The sequence below is a fragment of the Marmota marmota genome, unplaced genomic scaffold, assembly GCF_001458135.2.
Source record: "Marmota marmota marmota unplaced genomic scaffold, marMar, whole genome shotgun sequence".
Classification (NCBI taxonomy): Eukaryota; Metazoa; Chordata; class Mammalia; order Rodentia; family Sciuridae; genus Marmota; species Marmota marmota.
This window is the reverse complement of record NW_025999853.1, coordinates 42,600,750-42,627,130: the sequence shown is the minus strand read 5'-3', so window position 1 is coordinate 42,627,130 and position 26,381 is coordinate 42,600,750. Positions and strand designations below refer to the sequence as shown.

General features: G+C 36.1%; 1 protein-coding gene and 1 long non-coding RNA gene across 3 annotated transcripts in view; one reads left to right on the top strand and one right to left on the bottom strand.

The window, feature by feature from the left end:
* LOC125617608 overlaps window positions 1-26,381 on the top strand; it is a 115,389-nt gene that overhangs the window by 28,918 nt on the left and 60,090 nt on the right. The window lies entirely within an intron of this gene.
* Window positions 7,082-26,381, bottom strand: part of CUNH12orf56 (chromosome unknown C12orf56 homolog) — an 80,964-nt gene continuing 61,664 nt past the window's right edge. The window contains exons 7-13 of one of the 2 annotated variants that reach the window (XM_015483059.2): window positions 22,064-22,170; window positions 21,658-21,747; window positions 14,658-14,781; window positions 12,558-12,632; window positions 12,234-12,308; window positions 9,268-9,446; window positions 7,082-7,413 (exon numbers count right to left, since the gene is read on the bottom strand). In XM_015483059.2, the coding sequence (XP_015338545.2) occupies window positions 7,287-7,413; window positions 9,268-9,446; window positions 12,234-12,308; window positions 12,558-12,632; window positions 14,658-14,781; window positions 21,658-21,747; window positions 22,064-22,170 (777 nt within the window). In that variant the 3' untranslated portion in view covers window positions 7,082-7,286. Of the gene's footprint in view, window positions 7,414-9,267; window positions 9,447-9,486; window positions 10,535-12,233; window positions 12,309-12,557; window positions 12,633-14,657; window positions 14,782-21,657; window positions 21,748-22,063; window positions 22,171-26,381 lie in introns of those variants that run through there. The other variant, XM_048805818.1, reaches the window with a different exon arrangement.

The following is a 26,381-nucleotide window of genomic DNA, read 5'->3' as shown; positions in this document are numbered from 1 at the left end:
AAATTATGGAAAATCAATAGATCAGGAATATATTTTGAAGGTATTGCTAGTAAGCACTTCAGATGGATTGTATTTATAGAATGAATAAAATGGGGAAAACAAATCTCTCAGGTGTCTCTTAAGCAGTGGAGTAAATAGAACAGACTTGTTGGGTACAAATATGCCACAATGAAACTCACTCTTCTGTATAATTAATACATACTAATAAAAGGAATTCTGTTTTGAACATGTTTAAGTATATTATGCCTATGCAATAATTTATAATTAAATGATTTGACTTGATTTGTGGTTTATCCAAATCTATGCAAGAATAAGTAATGTTATAGCAAAGTGCTATGTTACCTGGGAAATTAGAATAAATTGTATACAATAAAATACAAAGGCAGGAAGTAATTGTTTCTGTTAACTTAATAGTTACCATTTATTGAGGGGGTTTCTATTTGAACCATATGGGATTGCAGATTTCAACAATATTGGACCTGCAAAATGGCAATGTCATATATTTCATCCTACTTTAGACTATCCACAATACTAGATGTTTATATTAAAATTAATATTCATAAAACGCTGAATATAGGCTTTTATTATTGCATAATTGATTATACAGAGTCCCTAAAAGAGTTATGAGAAGTAGTGGGTAGGCAATATTCAAAATAAGTTCTTACATAGCATTTGGATTCTTATCCACAAAATTACAGTACTCAGATTTCTAGCCAACAAATCACACTGCCTCCCCCAAATGGGAAAAGCTTCAGATCCAAAACACACAGAAGAGCTGACTGGATGGAGAATTGCATTTTCCTTTCTATAGAGAAGCAAATTCAAGTTGACCTTACAAGTCTGTACTGCATTTAGAAGTAAATACGGTGAACACTGAGAAATCAGACAATTATTTATCACTATTCCGTTTCCTCAAAAATTCCCATCACAAAGTGTGAAATATGATATATCAAGAATTATGTAATGTTTTGAACAGCCAACAATAAAAAATTTAAAATAAAATAAAATAAAATAAAATGTTGGTGTTAGGGCCCAAAAAAAAAAAAAAATTCCCATCAAATACATTCTTTAAAAAATTTCCAGCTTCTCTTCCATATTTATCATTGAACCTCTCTATTCTGCAAATGTGTTAAATATAAAACAAGTGGTTCTAGACTCAGAAAAAACATAGAACACTAATGATTGGAGCATATCAGCAGTCAACAAGCTTGATCACTCTCATCAGCTGCTTTATAGCACATTTGCTAATGTAATCATAAGTTTTCCTATCACAATTAAAAGCAGCATTAGCAAGGAGTAAGATTCAATATGAAAATATGTAAAATACTTTTTTTTGTGGGGGGGGGGTGGGTACTGGGATTGAGCCCAGAGTCACTTTAGCACTGAGCTACATCCCTAGTCCTTTTTATATTTTATTTTGCAACATGGTCCCACTAAACAGAAGAAATTGACAGTTAAATCACACTCCTACTAATACAAAGTTGAATTTTTAACATTCAAATGAATCTGTTCTCCAATGCTATATAGGCCAGGAGTTCTCGGATTGTAGTGGCTGGTCTCTAGAGTAGCCCCACAAAAGGGTCATACTTATTAGTCTCTAAATTCTCAGCCACCTTTGGTATTATTTTAATAATAATAATAAATACTAAGCCAGGCTCAATGGCACATGCCTGTAATCCTAGCAGCTTGGGAGCCTAAGGATCATAAATTCAAAGCCAGTCTCAGCAACTTATCATAGGCCCTAAGCAACTTAGTAAGATCCTGTCTAAAAATTAAAAAAGGGTGGCTCAATGGTATCGCAACCCTGGGTTCGATTCCCAGTACAAAAATAATAATAAGTACTATTTACTGAGTCCTTACTACATGTGAGGGACCCTAATTAATGCTTCACCCACAACTTTTCATTTATGTCCCCTAACTCTTTGCAATAGGTTGTATACATTCTGCTTTAACTGAAGTTTGGAGATGTCATTAACTTCCCAAGTCCAAATCAAGTGTAGAGATGGGATTTAAACTCATACATTTTAGCTTCAAAATCAATACTCTTAAATTGTACATACAAAGTGTGTATGTGTGTGTACTTTCAAAAATACTTTTTTAAAGAATGGCTTTATGACTTTTGCTGGTAAACAGATATAACTGGAGACTATCATGCTAAGTGAAATAAGCCAATCCCAAAAAACCAAAGGACAAATGTTCTCTCTCATATGCGGTTGCTAACAGACAATGTGGGCTGGGTGGGGGAGACAGAAGTTTGACAAAGGAAAATGATGAAAGGAAGAGGGGGGGATGGGAATAGGAAAGACAATGGAATGAACTTTCCTATGTTTATATTGAATACATGTCTAGTTAAACACTGTTGGGGATGCAAATCAAGTCAAGATGGCGCCTGGCAGCTTGCCAGGAGGATTGGTTTGTGAAGCAACGCCAGCAAGCCATTAAGATGATGAGGATTCTTTATTGGCTGACTGTTGTATCTAGATGATGTTAATTGAGTCAAGCTGTGTGTGATTAGTTGGGTATATATACCTCTGCTGTCCGGCAGAGAGGCAGCTCCTGCTACCTTAGGTGCCCACTACTTTGAGTTCTCGCTCAGTTGCCGCTGAGTTCACTCGCAATAAAGTAGTTCCTGCTTGAACCTTCAAGTTGCTTATCACCTCCCGGTTATTTGCCCAGCCGGACTCTGGCAAAACACCACATCATGTATAACCACAAGAATGGGATCCTAAGTAGAATAAGTTACACTTCTATGTATGTATGTCAAAATACACTCTACTGTCATGTATATCTAAAAAGAGCAAATAAAAAAATACTTTCTAAAATGGTAGAAATGATTGTCTTTGGGGTAAGTAGGGGTGGTAAATGACTGCACTCACATCATGAAGGTGTTCAAAAGATATAGAATCTTGAAACCAGCTCAAAAACTAGGCTCTTTCTGGTGACATTTGTATTCTTAAAAATATATTTATGTGATTTCCATATTCAAGTTTGTTTTTTGCTTGAGGCCAGTGTTTAGGTAAAGTATTAAATGTGTCTGATCACCAACAGAGATGGTTTATTAGGTGATTTTTCTTGCATTTGGTAATAATGCAAACAAACTCACAAGCATAAAAGAATTATGGAAGAATAACCCTTTTAAAGTGTTAAAATTTCTTGTTTCTTCCTCTTCCTGGGACTGTCAAATGAGTCATACAGAGTAAACTGAAGAAAATCAAGGTGACAAATCCAACCATTAGCTCTTTAAAAAGTCAATGACTTTATCCTTACATGGAAAGATTCAGGTACATTCTGACAGAACTTTGGCTCCCAGAAATTAGACAAAGTATGATTTCAGTGGGAGAGGAGCTGCAGAAGAGGCAGGACAGCACATGAGAAACTCTAAGCCCTCAGCAGAGACTGCACTATTACCATCAGAGTTTGCAAAAAAAAGAAAAAAAAAAAAAAAAGCCTGCACTACTACCTTCCCAGGTAGAAGCACCCTACTAGCCAGGGTATTTCCAGAAGACAAAGTGTAACTGAGTTGTTGATGCTCTTGGTGTTGTCCTATGGGTTTCATCAGTATACCATTTGTCTAGTTTCAAGTGATGTATGCTGGTGTCCTCAGAATCTCGTCACACTCCTCTGACTGACCATCTCTTGGGAATAATCCCTCATCTAGCAGCCCAGAATGCTCATTTTGCTCCCAAAGTGGATGACTTGGATTCCTTAATGGGTGATGGTGAGGAGACTGGAGACTTTGTGGGACAATGTTGGTAACACAAAGAAAGCAGGATTATTTGGAACCAGTGTGAAGTCATCTACTAAGCCAGGATGGCAGAGGAACACACTATCCCATTTCAGAGTGTCAAAAATTGTTTCATGTGCTGGGGATGTGGCTCAAGCGGTAGCGTGCTCAGGTTCGATCCTCAGCACCACATACAAACAAAGATGTTGTGTCCGCCGAAAACTAAAAATAAATAAATAAATATTTTAAAATTCTCTCTCTCTGTCTCTCTCTCTCTCTCTTAAAAAAAAAAAAAATGTTTCTTACAGGCAGAGAAAGGGAACTTAGCATCCAGTCCCACCCTTCTGCATAACAGAAGGAAGCCCAGAAAGAAGTAGAATAAAACCTGAAGCAAAATCAGTATTTGGCTTAGAACCAGGAATAAGATATCCTATTTTTTTCCTCTTACTTTCTGCAACTTTCATTTCTAAGACATTTTTAAAAGTCACATTAAAAACATCTCATAGAAACAAGGCTAACAGATAATTTGTAAACAAAACAATATATAAAAATTTTATCATTGTGTCTAAATATTATTATTATTTGTGTGTGTGTGTATGTGTGTGTGTGTGTGTGGTGCTGGGGATTGAACCCAGGGCCTTGTGCATGCAAGACAAGCACCAACTGAGCTATATCCTGAGTCCTAAGTATTATTTTTAAAAGTAACATTATACCAGTCTTTTAGTTTTAAGTCAGGATTGCATTTATGTTTGCATTTTTTAAAAATCTCACAATAATTCTGCCTTTATGCATTAAATACTGGCCTAACAACAATACAAGCACATAGGGTTTATAAATGAGGGAAACCTTGCTACTGGCAGATTAAGTCATTTCTGAAGCTGCAGGTACAGTCTACAGGGTGCTCATGATGACAGGCCGTGGTTGGCACTGCTGAGAGCTGGCGCTTCTGAGAGGCAGAACAATGTAGAAATTTCATCCTTGTCATAGACATAGACATTTTAAAAACTAACAGCATATGTGTATGTACAATTTTCACATAAAGTCTCAGGTTTAGAGCAGGTCTATTTTTACATAGAATGTATGTAAACTATGTAAATATTAAATCTAAGAAAGGCCTTGGAAAATCAATAAGAACCAATACAAATGTTCTGTATACTAAATTTATAATTACAAAATAGTTTATTTAAATATTGCAGAACATGGTGATTAAGAATCTGCTGAAAGTCCTCAACAAACTGTAACTATAATTACATTATTCAACACAGGTGAATATGGCTGGGAATTTTTTTTTTCAGGGTAGGGTACTGGGAATTGAACCTGAGCCAATCCTCAGCCATATATATATGTATATGGCAATAATGCAAATAACGCATATATATATTTGGTAATAATGCAAATATTATCTATATCTATCTATCTATATATATATATATCTATCTATCTATATATATATATATATATATATTTTTTTTTTTTAATTGAAAGACAGGATCTTGCTGAGTTGCTTAGTGCCTTGCTAAATTTCTGAAGCTGGCTTTGAATTCCCAATCCTCCTGCCTTAGCCTCCCAAACTGCTGGGATTCCAGGCAAGCACCACCATGCCCAGCTGGGAACTCTTTCTTTGGAGGTAGATTTTTCTCTTATCCTTCCTCAAATCATGATAAGTTCACAGAAGGCCCAGTTCCTAAGTTCTTAGAAGTCAAAATTCCATAGCTCACAATGACACCAAAGTTAAGTATTTGTGGGATTAGTTTATAGCCATAATAATAATAAAGATCTCTTTTTTAAATGGTTGTGGGAGAGCCTTCACTGCTCATGAATAATTTCTCTTCCACAGAGACTCTATGGGACTGTTCACATTACCCACAGGTGCCTGAAGTAGAGTGGCAGAATCATTTGTGGGATTTTTTTGTTTGTTTGTTTTGGTGTTTGGATTTTGGGTACCAGGGATGGAACTCAAGGGCACTCAACCACTAAGCCACATTCCCAGCCCTACTGACACTGCCAGTTATTGGTGACGAGTTCTGTTTCCAGCAAGTTGAAGTTTGAACATTAGAGAAGCACAATGAGGCAAGCATATAAAGCAGGATTTTTTAAAAAAAATGGGGTAACACAGACTTCTTCCAGGAGGGAGAAGGGGGCCATAGCTGGTATCCTCAGAAGCGAGGCGTTCTACCCTTTTTAGATGTCCTATGCTTCCTTTGTTCTCCTCCCTTTTCCCCCTTATCTTTCTCCTTCCCGCATAAATGACTAGGCCCAGGAATGCTTGGTAGGATGGCCCAAGGGTGGGAAACAGGTGGGCTGAAGGGGGAAGGGCAGGATGGTGCAAACCCCAGCACACTTAGAGCTCCCTGTAGGGAGGGGCAATTCCTGGGACAGGTTACCTTGGCAACAAGTTGGAGCAGGGGTAGTTTCTTGATAAGGGTGGAGGAAGGGCTCTGAAGGAATTAACATTTCAATCCCTCAGGGGGCAGTCTCCAACTTCCCAGACTCACTCAAAACTGGCCTCCTTAATCCGACCTAACTCGATTTACCTATCTATACTGACTGCCTGTCTAATTCTGGCTTCACTACTTTGTATTTTATTTAGAGACAGGGTCTCACTGAGTTGCTTAGCACCTCGTTTTTGCTGAGTCTGGCTTTGAACTCATGATCCTCCTGCCTCAGCCTCCTGAAACACTGGGATTACAGGCGTGAGACACTGCGCCCAACTGCATTTGGGTTTTTTGGTTTTTTTTAATTTTTACTTTTATTTATTTCTTACATATATGACAATAGTGGAATGCATTAAATTCATAATTATCCATTCATGGCAACTCTGTATATAAAGCATTTGGTTTTGTTCACGAAAGTCTATGCTTCGTGCCGGGCACGGTGGTGCACTCCTGTAATCCCAGCAGCTCATAGGCTGAAGTGGGAGGATCACAAGTGCCAGCCTCAGCAAAAGCAAGGCCCTAAGCAACTCAGTGAGACCCTGTCTCTAAAAAAATACAAAATAGGGCTGGGGATGTGGCTCAGTGGCTGGGTGCCCCTGAGTCCCTGAGTTCAAAAAAAAGAAAAGAAAGTCCAGGCTTCTTTATCCTTGACAAATGAGGAGCTGACATTCTGTTCAGCTGTGCCTGTGTTTCTCCTGCTCATTCTTCCAAAAATACTTTTGCCACTAGTTTTTAAAGGTGGAAAAGTAGGGTGTCATCCTATTGCTCAACATTTCTCTATTGATGACTCTGTAGTTTATACTCTGTACAACAATTTTTCATTATATATTTTAATGGCTTCACACCAATTATTCTCCTTGAGCTTCTGTTCCCTTTGTAGTTTTTTGTGTCTGTAGAAACTTTTCTTTCTGGAGAAACGCTAGTTTTTAGCACCATTCTTACAGGGTTTTTTGTTGTTTGTTTTTAGCAGATAAACTTCAAGGACCTCTTAGGTATTGATGAAACATCATAGGTATTGATGTAACATTTAGATAAAATCTTTGTTTATAGAACTCAAGATGAATTAAATAAATAGATAAATAATTTTTTCATAGATTTCCACTCCCAATTAACATTTTATATTCTTATTAACATTTTACATATTGTTTCTGTTCAACCAATTTGAGAATTTCATGAAAAAGTTGAGTGGTTGGCTGAGTAATAGGGTAACACAATGGGAGCTTCTTTTCCAAGGCTGGCATATGAATAAAGTACCTGAAAATCACAAAGAGAAACAAAAGAGAGATCTTTAAGAACACGAATTTCATACTGGTCACATTCACACTAAGTGGTGCAGGATTGTGGGTGTGTGAGTCTGAGCCACAAGATTCAGTCAACATTTAAAGCCTCCCAACCTCCCCCATTTGTGACCTAGAAAATCTCTTGATATGTGGGCCTTTCAGCTCACTGAAGCACTTTACTTAAGCAAAGGAAGTGAATTTCATTAATAATGTATCAGTTATCAAGGCATTAATAAGGAAGCCAAAGGATGAGTTGAGGCTCCTGTGGTTTCTCAGGCAATGCACAATGGGGAGTTGAAATGGAAGTGCCAAGCTGTGGAGACTGCTAGGGCAAAGTCAAGAGGAAAGAGAGGGTTTATCCCACAAGCTCAGTATAGGAAAGCTGTGAAAGAGACAAAAGTGAGAAAGCCTCCCCTTGGATGGCTTACAAAATGGTTTTCAACTCCAAGTGTACATTAGAATCACCTGGAGAGCTTTATAAACTCTCAGTGCCCAGACCCCAGCTCAGAAAACTCAAACAGACTTTCGAGGTGGGAGACCAGACCTGGGTAACAGTATTGTCAATGGTTACTAAGGAGATTCTAATGCAAAGCAAGTTGAAAAATCCTAGGTTAAAATAAGGATCACAAACCTAAATTTAGTAATAGCAATGGTTGCAAAACATTGTGGAATATATTAAAAAGACAGTGGACTATACAATTTTAAATGGTGAATTTTATGCTACGTGAATTTTCCTTAATAAAAAGGAAAAAAGATATGAGGAGACAGGAGTAGGGGGTGGGGACTGGGTTGTTGGACAAACCCAGAGTCAAATGAATCCTCTTTATGGGAGCCATAATGAACCCTATGGTGTATGAGGAAAAACAGACCTTACAAATGGGGCCAAATTTTTGTGAAGTCAATCTAAGGCCATAATGGATGTCTCCACAGCCTTATCTAGCTCCATCCAAACTAGTAACAAAGCTATGCCAGCTGCACTCTTTCATCTTAAGGCAGACACAACCTGGGTTTTTTCCTTAATAGGTGCTAATGCAGGCTGTGGCTTTGCCAGCCTATAAATAGAAGTGGAACCCCTGAGGTGCAAGAGAACAAGCTGGCTGATGAAACCAATGCTGGCTACTGCTCTTTCTTACTGTTCCCTTTCTGAGTAAGAGAAGGGAAGGATAAATGAGACAAAAAAGGAAAAAAAAAAAAAACCTCGTTAACACCGTTCATTAATTGTTCCTCCATTATCTATTGATTTTTTTAATAACTCAATTGAATTCACAGTCCATAATTTACCATTCCCTTCCTTAGGGTTTGTTACTCTTAATTACTCACAGCAGGTTACAATCATTACTACTTATGTGACAGGCCAGCTTCAAGAAAGACAAAGAGTGAGAAACAATCCTCCAAAGAGACTTTGATGTTTCACTAGTATTTTCTGACCTGGAATATATTTTGAACGGCAAAATTCTTTGAATTCTCCCCCAAATTCTTTCTTTCTTTCTTTCTTTCTTTCTTTCTTTTTTTTTTTTAGAGAGAGAGAGAGAGAATTTTAATATTTATTTTTTAGTTTTTGGCAGACACAACATCTTTGTTTGTATGTGGTGCTGAGGATCGAACCTGGGCAGCACGCATGCCAGGCGAGCGCGCTACCGCTTGAGCCACATCCCCTGCCCCCCAAATACTTTCTTTCCTCTGATCAAAGTGCAATATTATTAAAGACAAAAATATATATTTTTTGTCATCACATAACCTAAACATTGGGCCATGTTGCAGGTTTGTAAGAAAATCAGAAAAGAGTGGTCATATTGCAGATTAGATGCAGATTTTTTTTTCCCCTTACCTAAATTCTTCGCTGTAGTCATTCCTGATATACTCAGCTAGAGTCTTGCTGTATTGCAGGCAGCTCTTGAGGATGTAAAACTGCTGGTACAACAGAACTGCTTGGAAGGGACTTAGCAGTTGCAATGAAGCTGAAAGCCCCTTCACTACTTGTTTCACAATACTGGCCACAAAGGTAACCTAGACAAGGAAAATGCCATTACATATAGGCTACATTCAACCCACAAGAGTTCCTATTTCAGCTGGAGTGTCATTTACAAGTCTAGGTTGAAGTCCTCACCACACTTGCACCAACACCTCTGTACTATTTCTCATTGAAATGGTACTCAGCACCAAGTCATACTGACTGGGGATTAAGTTTTGAAGTTCTTCAGCACTTGTTTTAACCAAATAAGATAATCAGAGCTGATTGATATGGAGGTGGTACGTTGGTCTCTTTGCTTGCAGATTTCTCTCAAATGGACTGTTTCTACCCATGCTGTTTAGAATTGGGTTAATGTTGATGCTTTTTATGGTGTTAGTGATCCCTTTGGCTTTTGCCACCCTTCATTTTGACATGCTTTATGATTATAGCGTGGCGTTATACTTAGTTCAATTCCTTTGGAGAACCAACTCTAGAGGTTGACAAAGGAGCTTCCCTATTGTTTGGAATCTTGCAGACCCCATATTTTTACCCCTCAGTTTAGATGACAGGGCCTACAACCACTGCACAAATAGGGGTCTTGCATCTTGTACATTTGGCCTTCTGTTGTTAACAGTAAAAATTATGGCACTCCTAAGTGGGCCTAAAACTGGTTGGGGTCTGTGCACTGCTGAAGTAGCCAAGACCAGGGGCTCGGTCTTTGTATAAGGCAGTTTGTTGCTCAGCTTACAAGTGTTTGGCCCCAGCCAGCTTTTTGTAAACATATGTCATAGGAATCTGACAAGAGAATCTAGATTCCATGGGGCAGATTCAACATTGCTCTGGAAAAACAGCTCAAAGCAGGGAAACACTGTTGGTCCCCAGAGGCATGTTCATATATGGGAAGATAACAATTACCTTGTGTTAAGTCCTCTATTAGCAATGAAAATTAAGTTAGGAATACTTGCTTTTGAACGAGATTTCCAATTAAATGAATTATGTATGAATGAATAAAGGGAAACTAGGAGAGTGAGAATAGATTAAGGGATAGAGTCTTTATTAGAATCAATGAAGTAGATATTTTATTCAACATTTATTATGTGCCTAACACAACAGATATAGCTCCCACCCTTGTGACACTTGAAATCTATGGAGAGAAAAAAAAACATTATATCAGTAATGATGAAGTAGGTAATGTTATGGTAACAAACCTCTAAAACTACCAATGCTTTCCATAAAACAGCAAAAGTTTATTACTTTACACTGTATGTCCCTCTTGTATTATTGGGGGCCCTGTTCATCAGGGTCATCAGCTGGTGGAGCAATCAACATGTGGAACATTGCCAGTCACCATGCCAGAAGGAAAAAGAATGCCCTGGCTCTTACAGCTTCTGCCCAGAAGTGACAGGTTACTTGGTCTCACATTTCATTTGCCAAAGTAACAGAGACCCATCTAATTTCAAGTGCAGGGGGAAGTAGAATTGTACCATGTGCCTAGGAGAGAGAGCCAGAATGTGCCACTAATGGCTATTACAGGGCAGAACCATATAACAGCACAAATATTATCTGTAGCAGTGACAATTCCAATGAAGAAGACCCTGCTGTGCACTGTGTGTGCCTGTGTAGGGAAAGCCTAACCTAGTCAGAGGGTCAGAAAATCATCCTCTGCTTCCCTACAGGAAAGGGCAGTGAGGCCTGAAAGATGAGAAGTGGTCAACTAGGTGGGAAAGAGGGATAAGCACTTCGGACAGCAAGATTGCTGTGGCTTGAATTTGTGCCCCGTGTTCATGTGTTACAAAACTCAATCCCTAATGCAACAGTGTAGTGAGGTGGATAAATGTTGTTATTGGACAGGGATGCCCACTGGAGTGGGGTTGATATTGCAAGAGTGAGTGTGATACAAAAGTGAGTTCACTCCTCTACTCCACTTCACCTTCACCCATGGGACAATGTAATAAGAAGGCCCTCACAAGATGCAGCCCCTCAATCTTGGCCTTCCCAGTCTGCAGAACCATGAGTGAAATAAATATCTGTTCTTTATAAATTACCCAGTCTGTGTTAGTTTGTTATAGCCACACAAAATAGACTAAGACAGAGATGGAGGGAAATGATAGGTCCTGTGATGAAGTCAGTGGGGGAAGCAGGGTGGGAGTGAATAAGAGCCCCCACATAGCTGGGTGAGTAAGGGACCAGATGAGGCTATAGAGCCAGAGCTCACAAGGCCTTGAAGGCCATTTTAACGAGTCTAGCCTTTATTTAGAGAAGAACTGCTAAGAGATTTAAAGTAAGGAATGACAATCAGATTTTTATTTCAAATAGTTCCCTCTGGCTATAATCTGGTGGGAAGACAAAGTTAAGCCATTTATTTGGGAATGTAGTGTCAAAAAAGAAGATTGGTGACATTATACATATTATGTCACCAATATGTATATTGGTATAATGTCACCAATAATGTATAATGTCACCAATCTTGGGCCAGAATGGTGACTGCCAGCACAGAGTGCACAGGTGATTCCCATTGTTATGTTCATACTCGATGTTAAAGGTGAAGATTAATCATTTTTACTTAATTATACAGCCAATAATTTAATATCTTATATTTTTATCTTAAGAGTTCTTCATAAAGTAAGGACCATATCTAAAACATCATTTCAGTGCCTTAATAAATCAGATCTCAAATGTAGAACCATTTAATTTTAATTAAATAATAAAATTATCAAATTTATATATTACTTCAGTTTTGTAAGCTAGATCATGTCATAGAGAAAACTTGTGTTTAATTAGTAAAAAAAAAAAATAGTTTCTGTTTAGCTAGGCCTGAACAGTGACTACTTCTAGGTACTTACTATAGGAGGACAACTTTGAAGAAAGGACATCATCCAGCTAATAGCAAACTTTGTAGATCCCAATCCAAGGTTTCCCTAAAAACTCAAGGAAATAAGTTATGAAATTCAGGTCGTATATAAAAAGATACTCATCCTCAAATACATTTTTATCCTGATTAATAAAATCTTTAAAATTGGTATTTGTTAAACATAGTAGATGAGCACTTAAGAGCAAAGGTAGTATCATGTAAATCAACCAGTTTGGGAAATTATCTCTAAATAAGCATTTTGGACATATTATTAATCATAATATGTATAATCACAGAAGATATATAAAATGTGTACCTGCTGAAAGACAAGAAGTATCTCATATAAAAGTGCTGTTGCTGTATCTGTGTATTCCAGGATAAGATTCTGCAACTAGAATTTTCAAAAATAATCAATATATTATTGTAGGCTAAGCCAGAAAATAGAAGTTCCTCTTGGTTTCCTTTAAATACTTCTAAAACAATTTTTATTAACTAAAAATTTAATTAGTGCAATCCATTTTCCTGTTCCATTTGGTTCTGTCATGCTCAAGAAAGTGGCTCTAATTAAGAGATGATAGGTTTAAAACAGCTCAAAGAGCAGTCAGGGAAAAAAGATACATCTGTCCACAGAACATAACACACACAAAAAAATTGTGCACCAATTTACCAAATCAGTCAGATCAATAACCTTATCAATAACCTCTTCAAGAATGTAGAAATATGCTTCCTAGAATTGAGGTGGCAGATTCTCTGAGGTATTTAGGTTTACGCCCAACTCAAACTATGATCCCTTCTGTAGTATGAGTAAATGCACATAAGACATTTTGTTGCTCTCCAAAACTCCAGGCATTGGGAAGATTGTCTTCTGGCCTGTAGGCCACTTGAGACATAAGAAATGTCTGTGGGCTTGCTACAGGCCAATACATTCTTCCTAAACATATTCTTCTCAGGGGAGAGATCTAGATTGAAATCTCCCTCTCTCTTACACCTTTGGAACAAAACTTTATATCATCTCCTGTTGGACACATTAATACCCCAGGTGCAACAGATCAAAAAGTCTGAAAACTAGACCTATCTATTCTGCCCAATTGGTATTTTCATATAGAAATACCATTGGCTAATCAAGTTAAACCCAAAACCAAGCTTAGTATTTCCCTGTGAGTCTAATTCTCTTGCTGTAATTCCTATCTGACTCTCAAGTCAGAGTCTAAAAGTCATCTTCTAATCTTTACACTTTATTTTCACATCAACCTAACTACACAATTTCTTAAACATTTCTGGAATCTATCCTCTTTACAATTACCATCTTTCTTCTTCTTTTCTTCATTTATTTATTCATCAAATATGCATCAGACACTGTGGTAGGTGTTGGGGATACAATGAAGAACAACAAACATGGTCCCTGCCCTCATGGAATACACAACCTAATTTATAAACCGAAAGCAATCTAACAAATGCATAGTTACAAACTGAGTCCAGGGCTATGAAAGAAAAGTACAGGAAACTAAGAGAGCTCTGAAGAGGAAGGCTAGTCTCCTTTGGGGGTCAGGAAAGACTTCTTTCCAACCTTTGTCATCCCCCCCTCACCTCAACTACTGCACTATTATCTTAAGCACCCTGCCTAGGAGTCTTGCTTCTGACCCACTTTTTATACTCCATCATTGAAAGTGTATTTCAGACACTCCATAGACAGTTTGTAATTATATATTCCTAGGAATATTTGAGCAACATCCGTCCCTCACACCAGTTTGTAAACCAGTGAAAGTAGAGATTGTGTTTTGCTTACTGTTTAGACCCCCTGGCTAGCATGCTATTTGCTCATAATAGATGCTTATAAATACATACTGAGTGAATGGGTAAATGAGTTTTCTAAAACATAATTTCAATTATATGTTTATGAACTATCAAATCATGTCCATACTTTAAAAAACATTTTCTATGTTGATTTGGCTCAAAATAAATTAATAATAAGCTGATTTATTCTCTCAAAATATATGGTTTGCAGTCAATTTGATATTTCCAATGTTTTATTACAACCTTAGGAAAACAAGTAATTCTCTTCCACTTATATAGGTAGAGAAATGGTAAATAAAAGCCCTAGAGTTAACCCTAAAATTTCTAAGACATTGCTTTTTTTGTCCATTAGACCCCTAATATGGAATTCATGTATATTGTATACAGAGACACATAGCATATAACTTTTTAACAATGGCTATTATTTTCCTTAGTATATATACCTTAAAACAAATAAAATGAACACATTAATATTGACAATAGTTATCTAGGTTTTTACATTAATAACAAAATATCTATTCTTTGGTTTAAGTATATGTCTATATTTCTACAGTGTCATGGTCCATGTAAAAAGAAGCCACATTCCCTATATAGTTAGTATGCCCCCAAATTTTCATCTCACCTTAGCATCAAAAGACATTTCAGCTAAAGTTGAATCAGCCATCAATTGGACATCAAATACAGGACAAGATTTTGGAATCTGAGGCTTGCTAATTAAAATCTTCAAGAGATTAAATAGAGTTCCCCTAAAAAAAAATAAACACAAAGAGCAGTTAATGAATAGCTTTTTAATTTTTTTTTATTTTTTAGTTATAGATGAACACAATATCTTTATTTTTTTTTTTACCTATTTTTATGTGGTACTGAGGATTGAACCCAGTGCCTCACATGTCTCGTGAGGCAAGAGCTCTGCCACTGAGCCACAACCTCAGCCCTAATGAATAGTTTTGAAAAGAAAAACAGTGAAGCCAAGTTCGCAGACACATCTTGATTAAACTTTTGGACCCTTGGGCATGCAGATGTGTAAAAGTAAGAAATATTTATTTATTTTGAAATAAGAAATTTAGATAAAAATGCAATTTCTTGGGTTTTTTGTTTGTTTATCTCAGAGCAAGTCTACTTCTAGAAGTTCAAATAGCTTGGAGAGGTTAGCAACTCTAGATTTAAGGGAGATGCTGGTGATGTCAAATATAGTAATATTTTCCAAAGGATTTTTTTTGGGGGGGGTACCAGGGATCAAGCTTGAGGGCATTCGGCCACCACGCCGCATCCCCAGCACTATTTTGTATTTTATTTAGAGACAGGGTCTCACTGAGTTGCTTAGCTAGCTTTGAACTTACACTCCTCCTGTCTCAGCCTCCCAAGCTGCTGAGATTACAGGCGTGCACCACCATGCCCAGCTCCAAAAGATTTTTTTAGGAATTAATAATTTCAGGCAATATTTTGATCAAAATAGATTCTGTGGTCAAAAGAAACATAGGAAATACTTGGTTACACTAAGTTTATTGAATATCTTTTACTACAGGACTTCTCATTAGCTTTACTATGGTAATATGTACTGCATATCTCTAGGACAAAGCAATAGTATATATCATTTCTTTTTTTAGTTGTTTTTTAAATTAACAAATAAAATTATATATGTTTATGGTGTACAAAATGATGTTTTGAAATATGTATACACTGGAGTGGTCGAATGAAGCTGTATGCTTTACCTCTCATACTTAACATTTTTTGTAATGAGAACACTTAAAATCAACTCCTAGCAATTTTCAAATATATAATAAGTTGTTATTAGCTGTAGTCCCCATGTCATACAATAGATCACTTGAACTTATTCCTCTTGTCTAACTGAAATGTTGTACCCTTTGACCACATCCACCAATTCTACTACCCCGACATCCTGGTAACTGCCATTCTACTCTGTTTCTTTGAGTTCAACATTTTTAGATTTTGCAAATAATGAATATCATATGGAACTTGTCTTTCTGTGCCTGGATTACTTCACTTAGTATAGTTTCCTCCAGCTCTAGCTCCATCTATGTTGTCATAAATGACAGGACTTTTTTCTTAATTTTAAGGTTGAATAGCATTCTATTGTGAATGTATACCACATTTTCTTTTTTCTTGCATCCATTCATGGACACTTAGGTTGATTCCATATCTTGGCTATTGTGAATAATGTGCAGAATTCTTTTTAAAATTTTTTTTATTTTTCAGTTTTCGGTGGACACATCGTTATTTTTTATTTTTATGTGGTGCTGAGGATCGAACCCAGTGCCCGGCGCATGCCAGGCAAGCGCGTTACTGCTTGAGCCACATCCCCAGCCCCAAGCCACATCCCCAGGCCCCAGAATTCTTAAAGTGCTTATTTGATCCCAAGTTTTATGACTCCAGAACACCCCACCTTTTTTTAAATATATAACAACAGTGGAATGCATTACAATCCTTATTACACATATAGAGCACAATTTTTCGTATCTCTCTATATAAAGTATGTTCATGCCAATTTATGCCATTATACATGTACTCTTTTTTCTTTTACATTACAATTCTTAATACACATATATACCACAATTTTTCATATCTCTGTTTGATATAAGGTATGTTGGCACCAAATTCAAATCTTCATACATGTATTTTATATAATGATGACCATCACATTTCACCATCCTTGCTAATCCCCTTCCCCCTCCTTTTCCCTCCCATCCCCTCTTCCCTATCTAGAATTAGTCTAATCCTTCCATGCTCTCCCCCTCCCTACCCCACTATGAGTCAACCCCCTTATATCAGAGAAAACATTCGGCATTTGTTTTTTTGGGATTGGCTAACTTCACTTAGCATTATCTTCTCCAACGCCATCCATTTATCTGCAAATGCCATGATTTTGTTCTTTTTTAGTGCTGAGTAATATTCCATTGTGTATAAATGCCACATTTTTTTTTTTTTTACCTATTCATCCACTGAAGGACATCTAAGTTGGCTCCACAGTTTAGCTATTGTGAATTATGCTGCTATAAACATTGATATGGCTGTGTCCCTGTAGTATGCTGTTTTTAAGTCCTTTGGGTATAGTCCAAGAAGAGGAATATAGTCCAAGAAGAGGAATGGTGGTTCCATTCCCAGATTTCCAAGAAATCTCCATACTGCTTTCCAAATTGGCTGCACCAATTTGCAGTCCCACCAGCAATGTATGAGTGTACCTTTTTCCACCCATCCTCACTCTATAACCCTTTTTTAACAGGACATTTTAGAGGTTTACTGTTTCATTGAATACCACTAGCTATTAGTTAATAAAACTAACTTCAGGTCTTTTGCTTTCAAATGTAGTAGACTGTACATTAACCTATATGAATTCTCACTTAAAAGTTACTACATGTTTGAATAATATATGGCACCCTCCTATTTGAAAATAAAAAGGCAAAATTCACAACTCAAAGTATGCATCCTAAGGAGCTCGGCCAGTAACACCATCTTCAAATGTTAAGAATAATCCATGTACAGTTGAATAGGAGCAGGAGAAAATCATGCCTAGCTGTGCATGGTGGCGCATACCTATAGTCCTGGGAAGGCTGGGGTGAGAGGATTGCTTAAGCCCAGGAAGGACTTCCAGACCAGCCTGGGCAGCACAGCGAGACCTCATTTCAAAACAGAAAAGAAAATTCTTGGACTAACTAAAGAAAATAACAGAGTAGATTTGAAACATAGGAGTAGTAACAAAATTTAAGAATAAGGACTATAAAAATTCTCTATAACCATAAGCATTCCTTTTATAACAGAATGAAGGGGACTATAAGCAATCTGTGTTTAGTAATACTTGAGACTTTCTAATCTTTTTACAATAATTTAAATCATACTAGGATAAAAAGCTCACAATCAGCTCAAAAAGCAAGTCTAATTCTTATGTCTGGAAAAGAAGAATCATTATCAGTACGTTTCTCAAAAAAAGCAGGACAGATCCTATAGAGTATTCACTACAGTTTTATAAAGGCTACTTAAAATGGCTAGTTTTACTTTTAGAAGATCTTTCCAAAATCACAGAACACTCCTGTTAGAAGCTTTTCCTGATATTGTTTGAGTTGACATTCCATTCATTGTTATATTTAATTATAAACCTTCATTTTCAGTAACAGCTTCTTTTCAAAGCTAAGGAAAGGAACTCTCAAATTCTGGGTCACTTACTGTGATAATATATAAATTCAACTCTAACAATACTAAAATATGAACGGATGTAGCACATTTTAAGAGGAATAAAGCAAAGTGCACTTATCTAATAAAATCCCCATTTATGAAAATAAAGAGGGAAATGCTAAAATGAATAATTGCTTTTTATATTCTCAAATGGAATTTAATTTGAAACCCACTCCTTCCGTCAACTTTATTTAAACTCCATTAGGCCAATAATTTTAATCAAAATGGTAGTTTTATCCTGGAAATACTTATAGGTTTGACATCCCAGGCTTAAAAATAGCCCCGACAATTTAATACTTTTATTCTTCTGTTTGTTATTATTTCCAGTATATGAATTTTTAATGCATTTCAATATACTTTAAAACACAGACTCTAAGAACAAACTTATAGTCTCTTAAGTCAGTCTATGATATTGTGGAAAGCAGAATTGTACTTTGGCTTCCAGGATTCTCACCTCCCATATTTCATTTTGTATATAATTCCTTTCAAGTTTGGGCAGTATCTATGAATATGCTTTTCTAATAATTTATGATTATATTAGATGAGAAAGGTGAAGAGTTTTGCAAATATAATTAGACCTCTAATTAATTGACTTTTTTTAGTCAATTCAAAGAGGAGTATCCTGAACAAACCTGATCTAATGAATGAGCCCTATGAAGGAGAACTTGAGCCTCTCCTGAGCTCAGAGATATGCTCCTGCTAAGCAACAAGTTCTATAGCTGTGTACAAATCAATTCTGCCAGCAACCACCCAGATGAGCTTGGAAGAGAACTCCAGCCCAGATGACAGTGGTGCCAAAATTCCTAACTCACAGAAACTGTACGATAATAAATATGTTATTTTAAGTTACTGAACTTGTAATAATTTGTTACATGACAACAGAAGACTAACACTGTTATGTAAACATTCATTGTGCTAATTAATACTATCGATAACAGGACTTGAGCCTATATATATCAAAATGGACAGTATAACATTACAACCAGTCTCTACTTAGCAAATGGATATATGTATTGAAGGGCATGAAAAGGATTAGTCATATCAGGAAAGATGATTAATATAATAGGGCTGATATGGCCAAACCAAGTTAAAAACGGAAAAATTAAAGAAAGGCAACATTTCACAACAGAAGTGAGGAAAATTTTTTTCAACTTTAACAGAGAGAAGTAGAGACCAAAAAAAAAAAAAAAAGAGGAAAGGAAGACAAGATTTAGCAACAATTTTAGTGTAGGAGAACAGAGAAATACCAAAAGTAGTCTTAAATCTCTATCTTAGAGACTGAGGGATTAGCAGTACTACCAATGGCTTAAAGTATGCAGAGTAAATAACAGTGTACTTTCTTTGTTTGCTATAAAGCAGGGGTCAGCAAATTATGTCCTGCAAACAAATCCAGCACACAGCCTATTTTTGTACACAGAGCCATTTTTGTTTGTTTTAGCAATGCTGGGGATCAAACCCAGGGCCTCACTCATGCTAGGCAAGTGCTCTGCCACTGAACTACAACCCCAGCTCTGTAAATAAAGCTTTCTTAGTACACAGCTGTGCCCATCCATTGGCATACTGCCTAGGGCTGCCTTTGTACTACAGTGGCAGGATTATAGAAATATCTGCCCATCCCTGCTATAAAGTATTCCTATATGCCCTTGTAAGTGGCAAGTTACTTAAAAAATATTTATGATTATTATCACTAAAATTTATGTTTTAAAAGTCTAATAAAAACCCTGGAAAAATATTACTAAGTTATTATTCTTCCCCCTGGTTTAAGTGTTTTAGAGCTCATCTCCTTTATCCTTCCTACATTTTCTAATATAATGAATTTAGGTAAATAATCAATGAGGGGTGAGTGAAACAAATTCAGTTTTAACCAGAACTTTGCCCAAGGATATAATTCATGTCCATAAATACATATTTAAAAAGTCAAAGCAATAAAACATGTGAACACATTATTTTTGTGTATTGAGTATTGTCCCCCATTATAGATTCTCCCATGCTTCCTTTAAATAACAGATGTGCTGACCACCATTCAAAGTTTAGCTAGGCCCTCGGCTGTCCAATTACAGATACATTCCATCCTCTCTGAGTTCTTATCAATACACTGTGAACCTAAGTGCTGTAAGCCTTGCTTAAAAAAGGAAATTTGCTTGTCCTCTGCTTCTCTTTCTACTTCCCAGTGGTATAATGAAATCATTAAGGTCAGGTGACTTCAACCAAGAGGACACAGCAGAATAGGAGGTGACAGAGTAACTAAAGGGGAGGAAGCCAGGTCCTTGGCTGGCCTTGTGGAGGAAAGCTTGACTGTCTACTATAGACTGTTATGTGAGAAAGATATCAATTCCTATCTTCTTTTGGCCAAATATTTTTAGAGTATCTTCATTACAGCAGCTCATCCTATAACTTAATAAGCCTTCTAAGGTCACCAGTTACAGTCATGAGCCTCATAATGATGTTTTGGTCAGTGACAGCATATTCAGCAATGGCTCTATAAGATTCTAATGAAACTGAAAAATTCCTATCACCTAGAAACCCTGGAGCCATCAAAACAATACAGAGCATTACCCACATTATTCATGGTGTTGCTTCTGCAAACCTACTGTGCTGCAAGTCAAAAGTACAGCACATGCTGCACTTTCTTAGTGCATAATCCTTGATTATGTGCTAACAAAGTAATAAACAACAGTTACCGGTTTATATATTTACTATACTACACTTTTAAATCATTATTTTAGAGTGTAGTTCTCCTTTTAAGTAAATAAGTTTACTCCAGCAACATCCTCATAACTTCTCATTTATTGCATCTCTCAATTGCATCATTTTTGCTCATGCTTGATTGAATCTTGTGTTACCTTGTTTATCATGGCTGTAGGAGTAGTAAGCTATAGTGTATATATGTATGTGCATGTATAATATATCTTTATGTATATACACATTATATATATACATAATATATATACATATATATATATATATATATATATTAGACTATACCATCTAGGTTTATACAGGTACACACATTCTTTCCATGGTTAAGCAATACATGACTATACATAATAAATGTGGCCAATACAATTCCTGTCTTTCCAATGTGATTTTTCTGTTGTAGATACAAATGAACCCTAGAAAATTCTCGTGGAAAGTCCCTGGCTTTTAATGTATGATGGGTTATTTGGTCTTTTTCGAGTTCACCAAACTAGGATAAAAGATAAAATTATGTTATTAAAACCTCTGTACCCTTAATAATCCAAAGGGACAAAGAGAACTCAGCATGTGCCAATTAATCTAATCATCACAGAAGGAATCAGAGAGTCAAAAGAGTGTAATGTACTTACAAGAGGGTTGAACTGAGAAGTTAGAATATTATGTGTTTTGGAAGACATTCAACAAGAACAGTTAACAAATCAAAACTACAAGGGCCAATGTCTTCTAAAAGATCTTACTTCTTAGCTGCCAATGTGTTTAGGCGTGATGATTCAATTTCTGTTTCTCTGAACATCAGTCCTAAGGTCTGTATAATTTCAATGCATGTCCTAGAAAACAAAGAGGAGAAAGAAAGAAAATTGCATGATTTCTCCTTTTTTTCAAATAAATAATATTTGATGACTCAAAATATCAAAGGTGAAAAAGGAGATACAATAAATGATGATTTTCCTCCAGTCACCCATTTTTTCCTCTTTGGGACAGCCAATGTTACCAGTTTCTTGTGTAATGCAATTTTTAAAATTCTTTGTGAAGTGAAACTTGCAGCACCATTAATTATTAATACCACGTATATTTTATCTAGTGCCTTCAATTTATCATTAACACTGTAGGGGGGAACTATCAAAGTATCTAGTTGGTACTTACACCAGCTCATCAACCCTTTGGCTTTTATTTTGAAGTGCATTCTTATCCTTAGACTCTGGTAAGTACTCATGTAGTTTGTTCACTAGGAAGTAGAAAAGGTCACTGGTCTGTGAAAACAAGTGGGAAAGAACACGGTAATTAAGATATCTACTGTTAAAACTCTCTATCCTTACATGAAAGTATGGAAAATGATTTGTTTTTTGATTCAATAAATAAGTTACATTATTTCTCATTAACATTAACATGATCCAAGTTGACAATATAAGTTTTATTACAACCAGGAGACCTCTGTACTGGTGAACAGAACAAGAACTAGGGGATGATGTAAAGAGATGCCATTTAGGCCTGGCTGAACCACTAATATTGATGATCATCCAAAAGTTAGTGTATAATCTCAGACAAATCATTCAATTATCTTGGGGTTTTTTTTTTAATAGTTCCTGCCTTTCCAAAGTAATTGGGCTTTTGTCAGGATATAATGAAATAATGGATAGGAAAGCTCTTGTTTTAAAATGTTTACTAACACAAAAACAAGTGCATATCACAAATATACCCTGTAAAAATTATGCAGAATGACATATTTCTGGTAAAACAGTGGAAACACAGATCACTGTTTTTGTCTCAAGAAATACTGACTCAGAGTTGGGGAACTAATATTGTTGTATTCTTATTTAGTTTCATGAGATAAATCAAGCATGAAAATAAGCACTGGCCCATCAAATCAGGCAAGTTGGTACTAATGAGAAAAGTTGTATAATTGCTTCTCTTTTCTATTCCTGTTTTTCACTTTTTTCTCCTGGACTACTGATTACTAGTGACAACTTAGACTCCATTTAGACAAGTGTTGTGTGCTCTTGCTTAGGTGATATGGCATGAGAAGAGGCTAAGGATGGCAGTGCAGAAAGGGAAAGGAAAAGGAGTAGGATGGACACCAGATCCTCTCCATGTGCTTGGGCTTACCCAGTACCTGATAAATTAGCAGTGAGGCAGCTTAACACACTTGACTCTGGAGCACAGCTCTCCAAATTCACTTCCTAGCTCTGCCACTTGTTGGCTGTATGATACTTGGCAAGTTATTTATGGTCCCTATGACTCAGTTACTCCATCTCTAAAATAGTGTTAATTGTTTTGCTTCATGGAGTTGGTGTTGAGACTAAATAAGATAGAATTTGTAAAGTTGAATAGTGCTTAGCACATCATAAGTGCTTAATAAATTTCAGTTATTATGATCTCCCATCTGCTCATTGGTTCATGAATTTTACTCCCTAAATATCATACAACCAATCTATAATAACATGGAAGACTCTCAGAAGTATTAAGCCAAAAGAGTACATTGTGAACAATTCCATGTTAGAGGACTACTAAAACAGTCCATGTTAATTTATAATAGTGACAAAAAAACATATCATTAGTTTCCTGAGGCCAGGAGTGTAAGGGAACTTCCTGTCAAAGGGCACACAGTAGCCTTCTGGGGTGACAGATATGTCCTAAACCTTGAATGGGTTAGTATTACATGGATACATATTCATCAAAACTCTTCAAGCTATACCCTTAAATATGGGTACATTTATATGTATTTATATGTATTATTTACATGATTTATAATTATACCCCAATAACTTCTTCAAATAAGATATACAAATATCCAATAAACACATGAAAAGATGTTCAACATCAATAACCATTAAGGAAATGCAAATCAAAACTGCAATGAAGGGATGGGGTTGTGGCTCAATGGCAGAGCGCTTGCCTCACACATGTGAGGCACTGGATTCGATCTTCAGCACCATATAAAAATAAATAAACCAAATAAAGGTATTGTGTCCATGTATAACTAAAAAATATTTTTTTAAAACTGCAATGACGTATCACTTCCCATTCATTCAGATGGCTGTTATAAACACACACACACACACACACACACACAATAACAAGGGTTGGTGAGAATGAGAAATTGGAACCCTAAGACAATGAATGCATATTCGACATCTTGGAAATGATTCCTAGTCATAATCATTTCCAGTGTAAATATAAAATAGCAAGACACTATAGAAAACAGTATAGTGGTTCCTCAAAAAACTAAAAATAGAATTACCATATAACCCAGTGTAATAAGCCAGTCACAAAAAGACAAATAGTCTATGATTCTACTGATATGAGGTATTTGGACTAGTCAAATTGATAGAGACAAAAGTAGAATGGTTCCCAAGAGCTAGGGGCAGGGTGGTAGAGGATTAGGCAGTTATTGTTTAATGAGTTTAGCATTTCAGTTTTGCAAGATGACTAGAGTTCTGGAGATTATGGTGCTAATGGTTGAGCAACAGTGTGAATGTACTTAATTCCACTGAAATGTACACTCAAAAATGTTAAAGATGGTAACCGTTATATGTATTTTACTAGGCTTTTTAAAAACTAGAAAAAAAAAACCTCATGGAGAAAAATAAAAGACTAGGAAAGGACATGAATAGAGAACTCTCATTTATGCATTTATCCAGTAACTGAACTTATAACTACTGATTGCCAGCTCTACAGCAGGTACTATGCTAGGTAATAAAATAACACCTTGAGCTGAGCAACACAGATAAGACATAAGCCTGTATTCCTAAAACTTTCAGTTTAGTCGACCTATAAGAAAGTGTTCTCATAATTTAAGTTCTAATTGCAATACAATGAAAAAGATGACTTTAAAGAAAAAAACCTATACACCAATAAGTTGATTTTAAAATATATAAATATATATACACACATACATACATATATGTATAGATGTATACACAAAGTAGGAATATATGTATACACATATATGCATGTATGTATATACATCTATACATATATGTATGACATGTGTGCATACATCTGTTCATATATGTATTTGTGTGTGTGTGTTTGTGTGTGTAAAATTTTCCATCTTCTTTTCCAGGAACGAAAAATAAAGTAGCCTCTAATCTCTAGACCTTACTGTGAGTTCCTGAAGGAGCTTTATACAACCTATGTTCAGGGACATTCAATATAAAGTAGAAAAACCACAGCTTTCACTCATGGACATGATAGCAATCATTTAAACTTTTAAAAAAGCTTCTAAAAAAGTAGGAATGTTGACATTTATTAGTTACATATGCTAACTTTGTGTAAATGAATATAAGAATAGATTTTGTGGAGGAGAAAGAAAAAACATAAAACTACCAGGTCTTGATGGCATGGCCAGGGAGTGGGCCATGGGTAGTCCACTAAAGTGTGGAAAGACTCCAATCAGGATGGTACCCACATGCCTTTTATCTCCCTCTCCATTCACTCTGATCTTTCATATTTGAAGACTGAATTAAAAGATCTTCTATTTTGGTACATCTAAGAATATTACATTAAAAAATGTCTGCAGCATTTCCAAGTGTGAAACAGAACATGAATGTTTTATTCCTAGACTTCTTACCACATTAATTTTCACAAGAGAATAAATTTGATATCCCATAGGAATCATTTCCAAGATGTCGAATATGCATTCATTGTCTTAGGACTTAACTTAGGAAGAACACAAAGATGAGTAAGTAAGACACATGCCTGTCCTGAAGAAGTGTATAGCATGTTGTAGTAAATAAGAGAGCTGAAATGGGAGTTCATAACCCACTTGAGTCAAATGTATGAAAGATGATATGTCATGAGCTTTGCAATGTTTTGAACAACCAATAAAAAAAAAGAGAGAGCTGTGCCAATAACTATAGTAATAAACACACACACACACACACACACACACATCTAATTCTTGAAAATAGATATCTTCTTTTCCTCATATTTTCTTTTTAATTTTTTTTCCATATTTTTATTGGTGCATTATAGTTGTATATAATGGTGGGAATCATTGTTACTATTTGTACATGCACATACTATAACAATATAATTTGGTCAGTATCATCCAATATTTTCCCTTTTCCTTCCCTCCTCCCTCTCCCTGGTCTCTTTTACTCTTACTCTACAGATCTCCCTTCGATTTTTATGAGATCTTCACTACTTCTTTTCCTTCTTCCTCTCTATCTTCCACATATTAGAGAAAACATATGACCCTTGACTTTCTGAGTTTGGCTTATTTCAGTTAACATGTTCTCAAGTTCCATCCATTTTCGCAAATGACATATATTCTTCTTTTTATTTTTATTTTATTTCATTTTATTTTTGTAGAGAAGGGCTCATGGTTTCAGAGGTCTCAGTCCATAGACAGCCAGCTCCATTCCTAAGGGCACAAGGTGAGGCAGAACATCATGGTGCAAGAGTGTGGTGGAAGGAAGTGGCTCACATGATTATCAGAAAAGCAGAGATAGAGATCTCC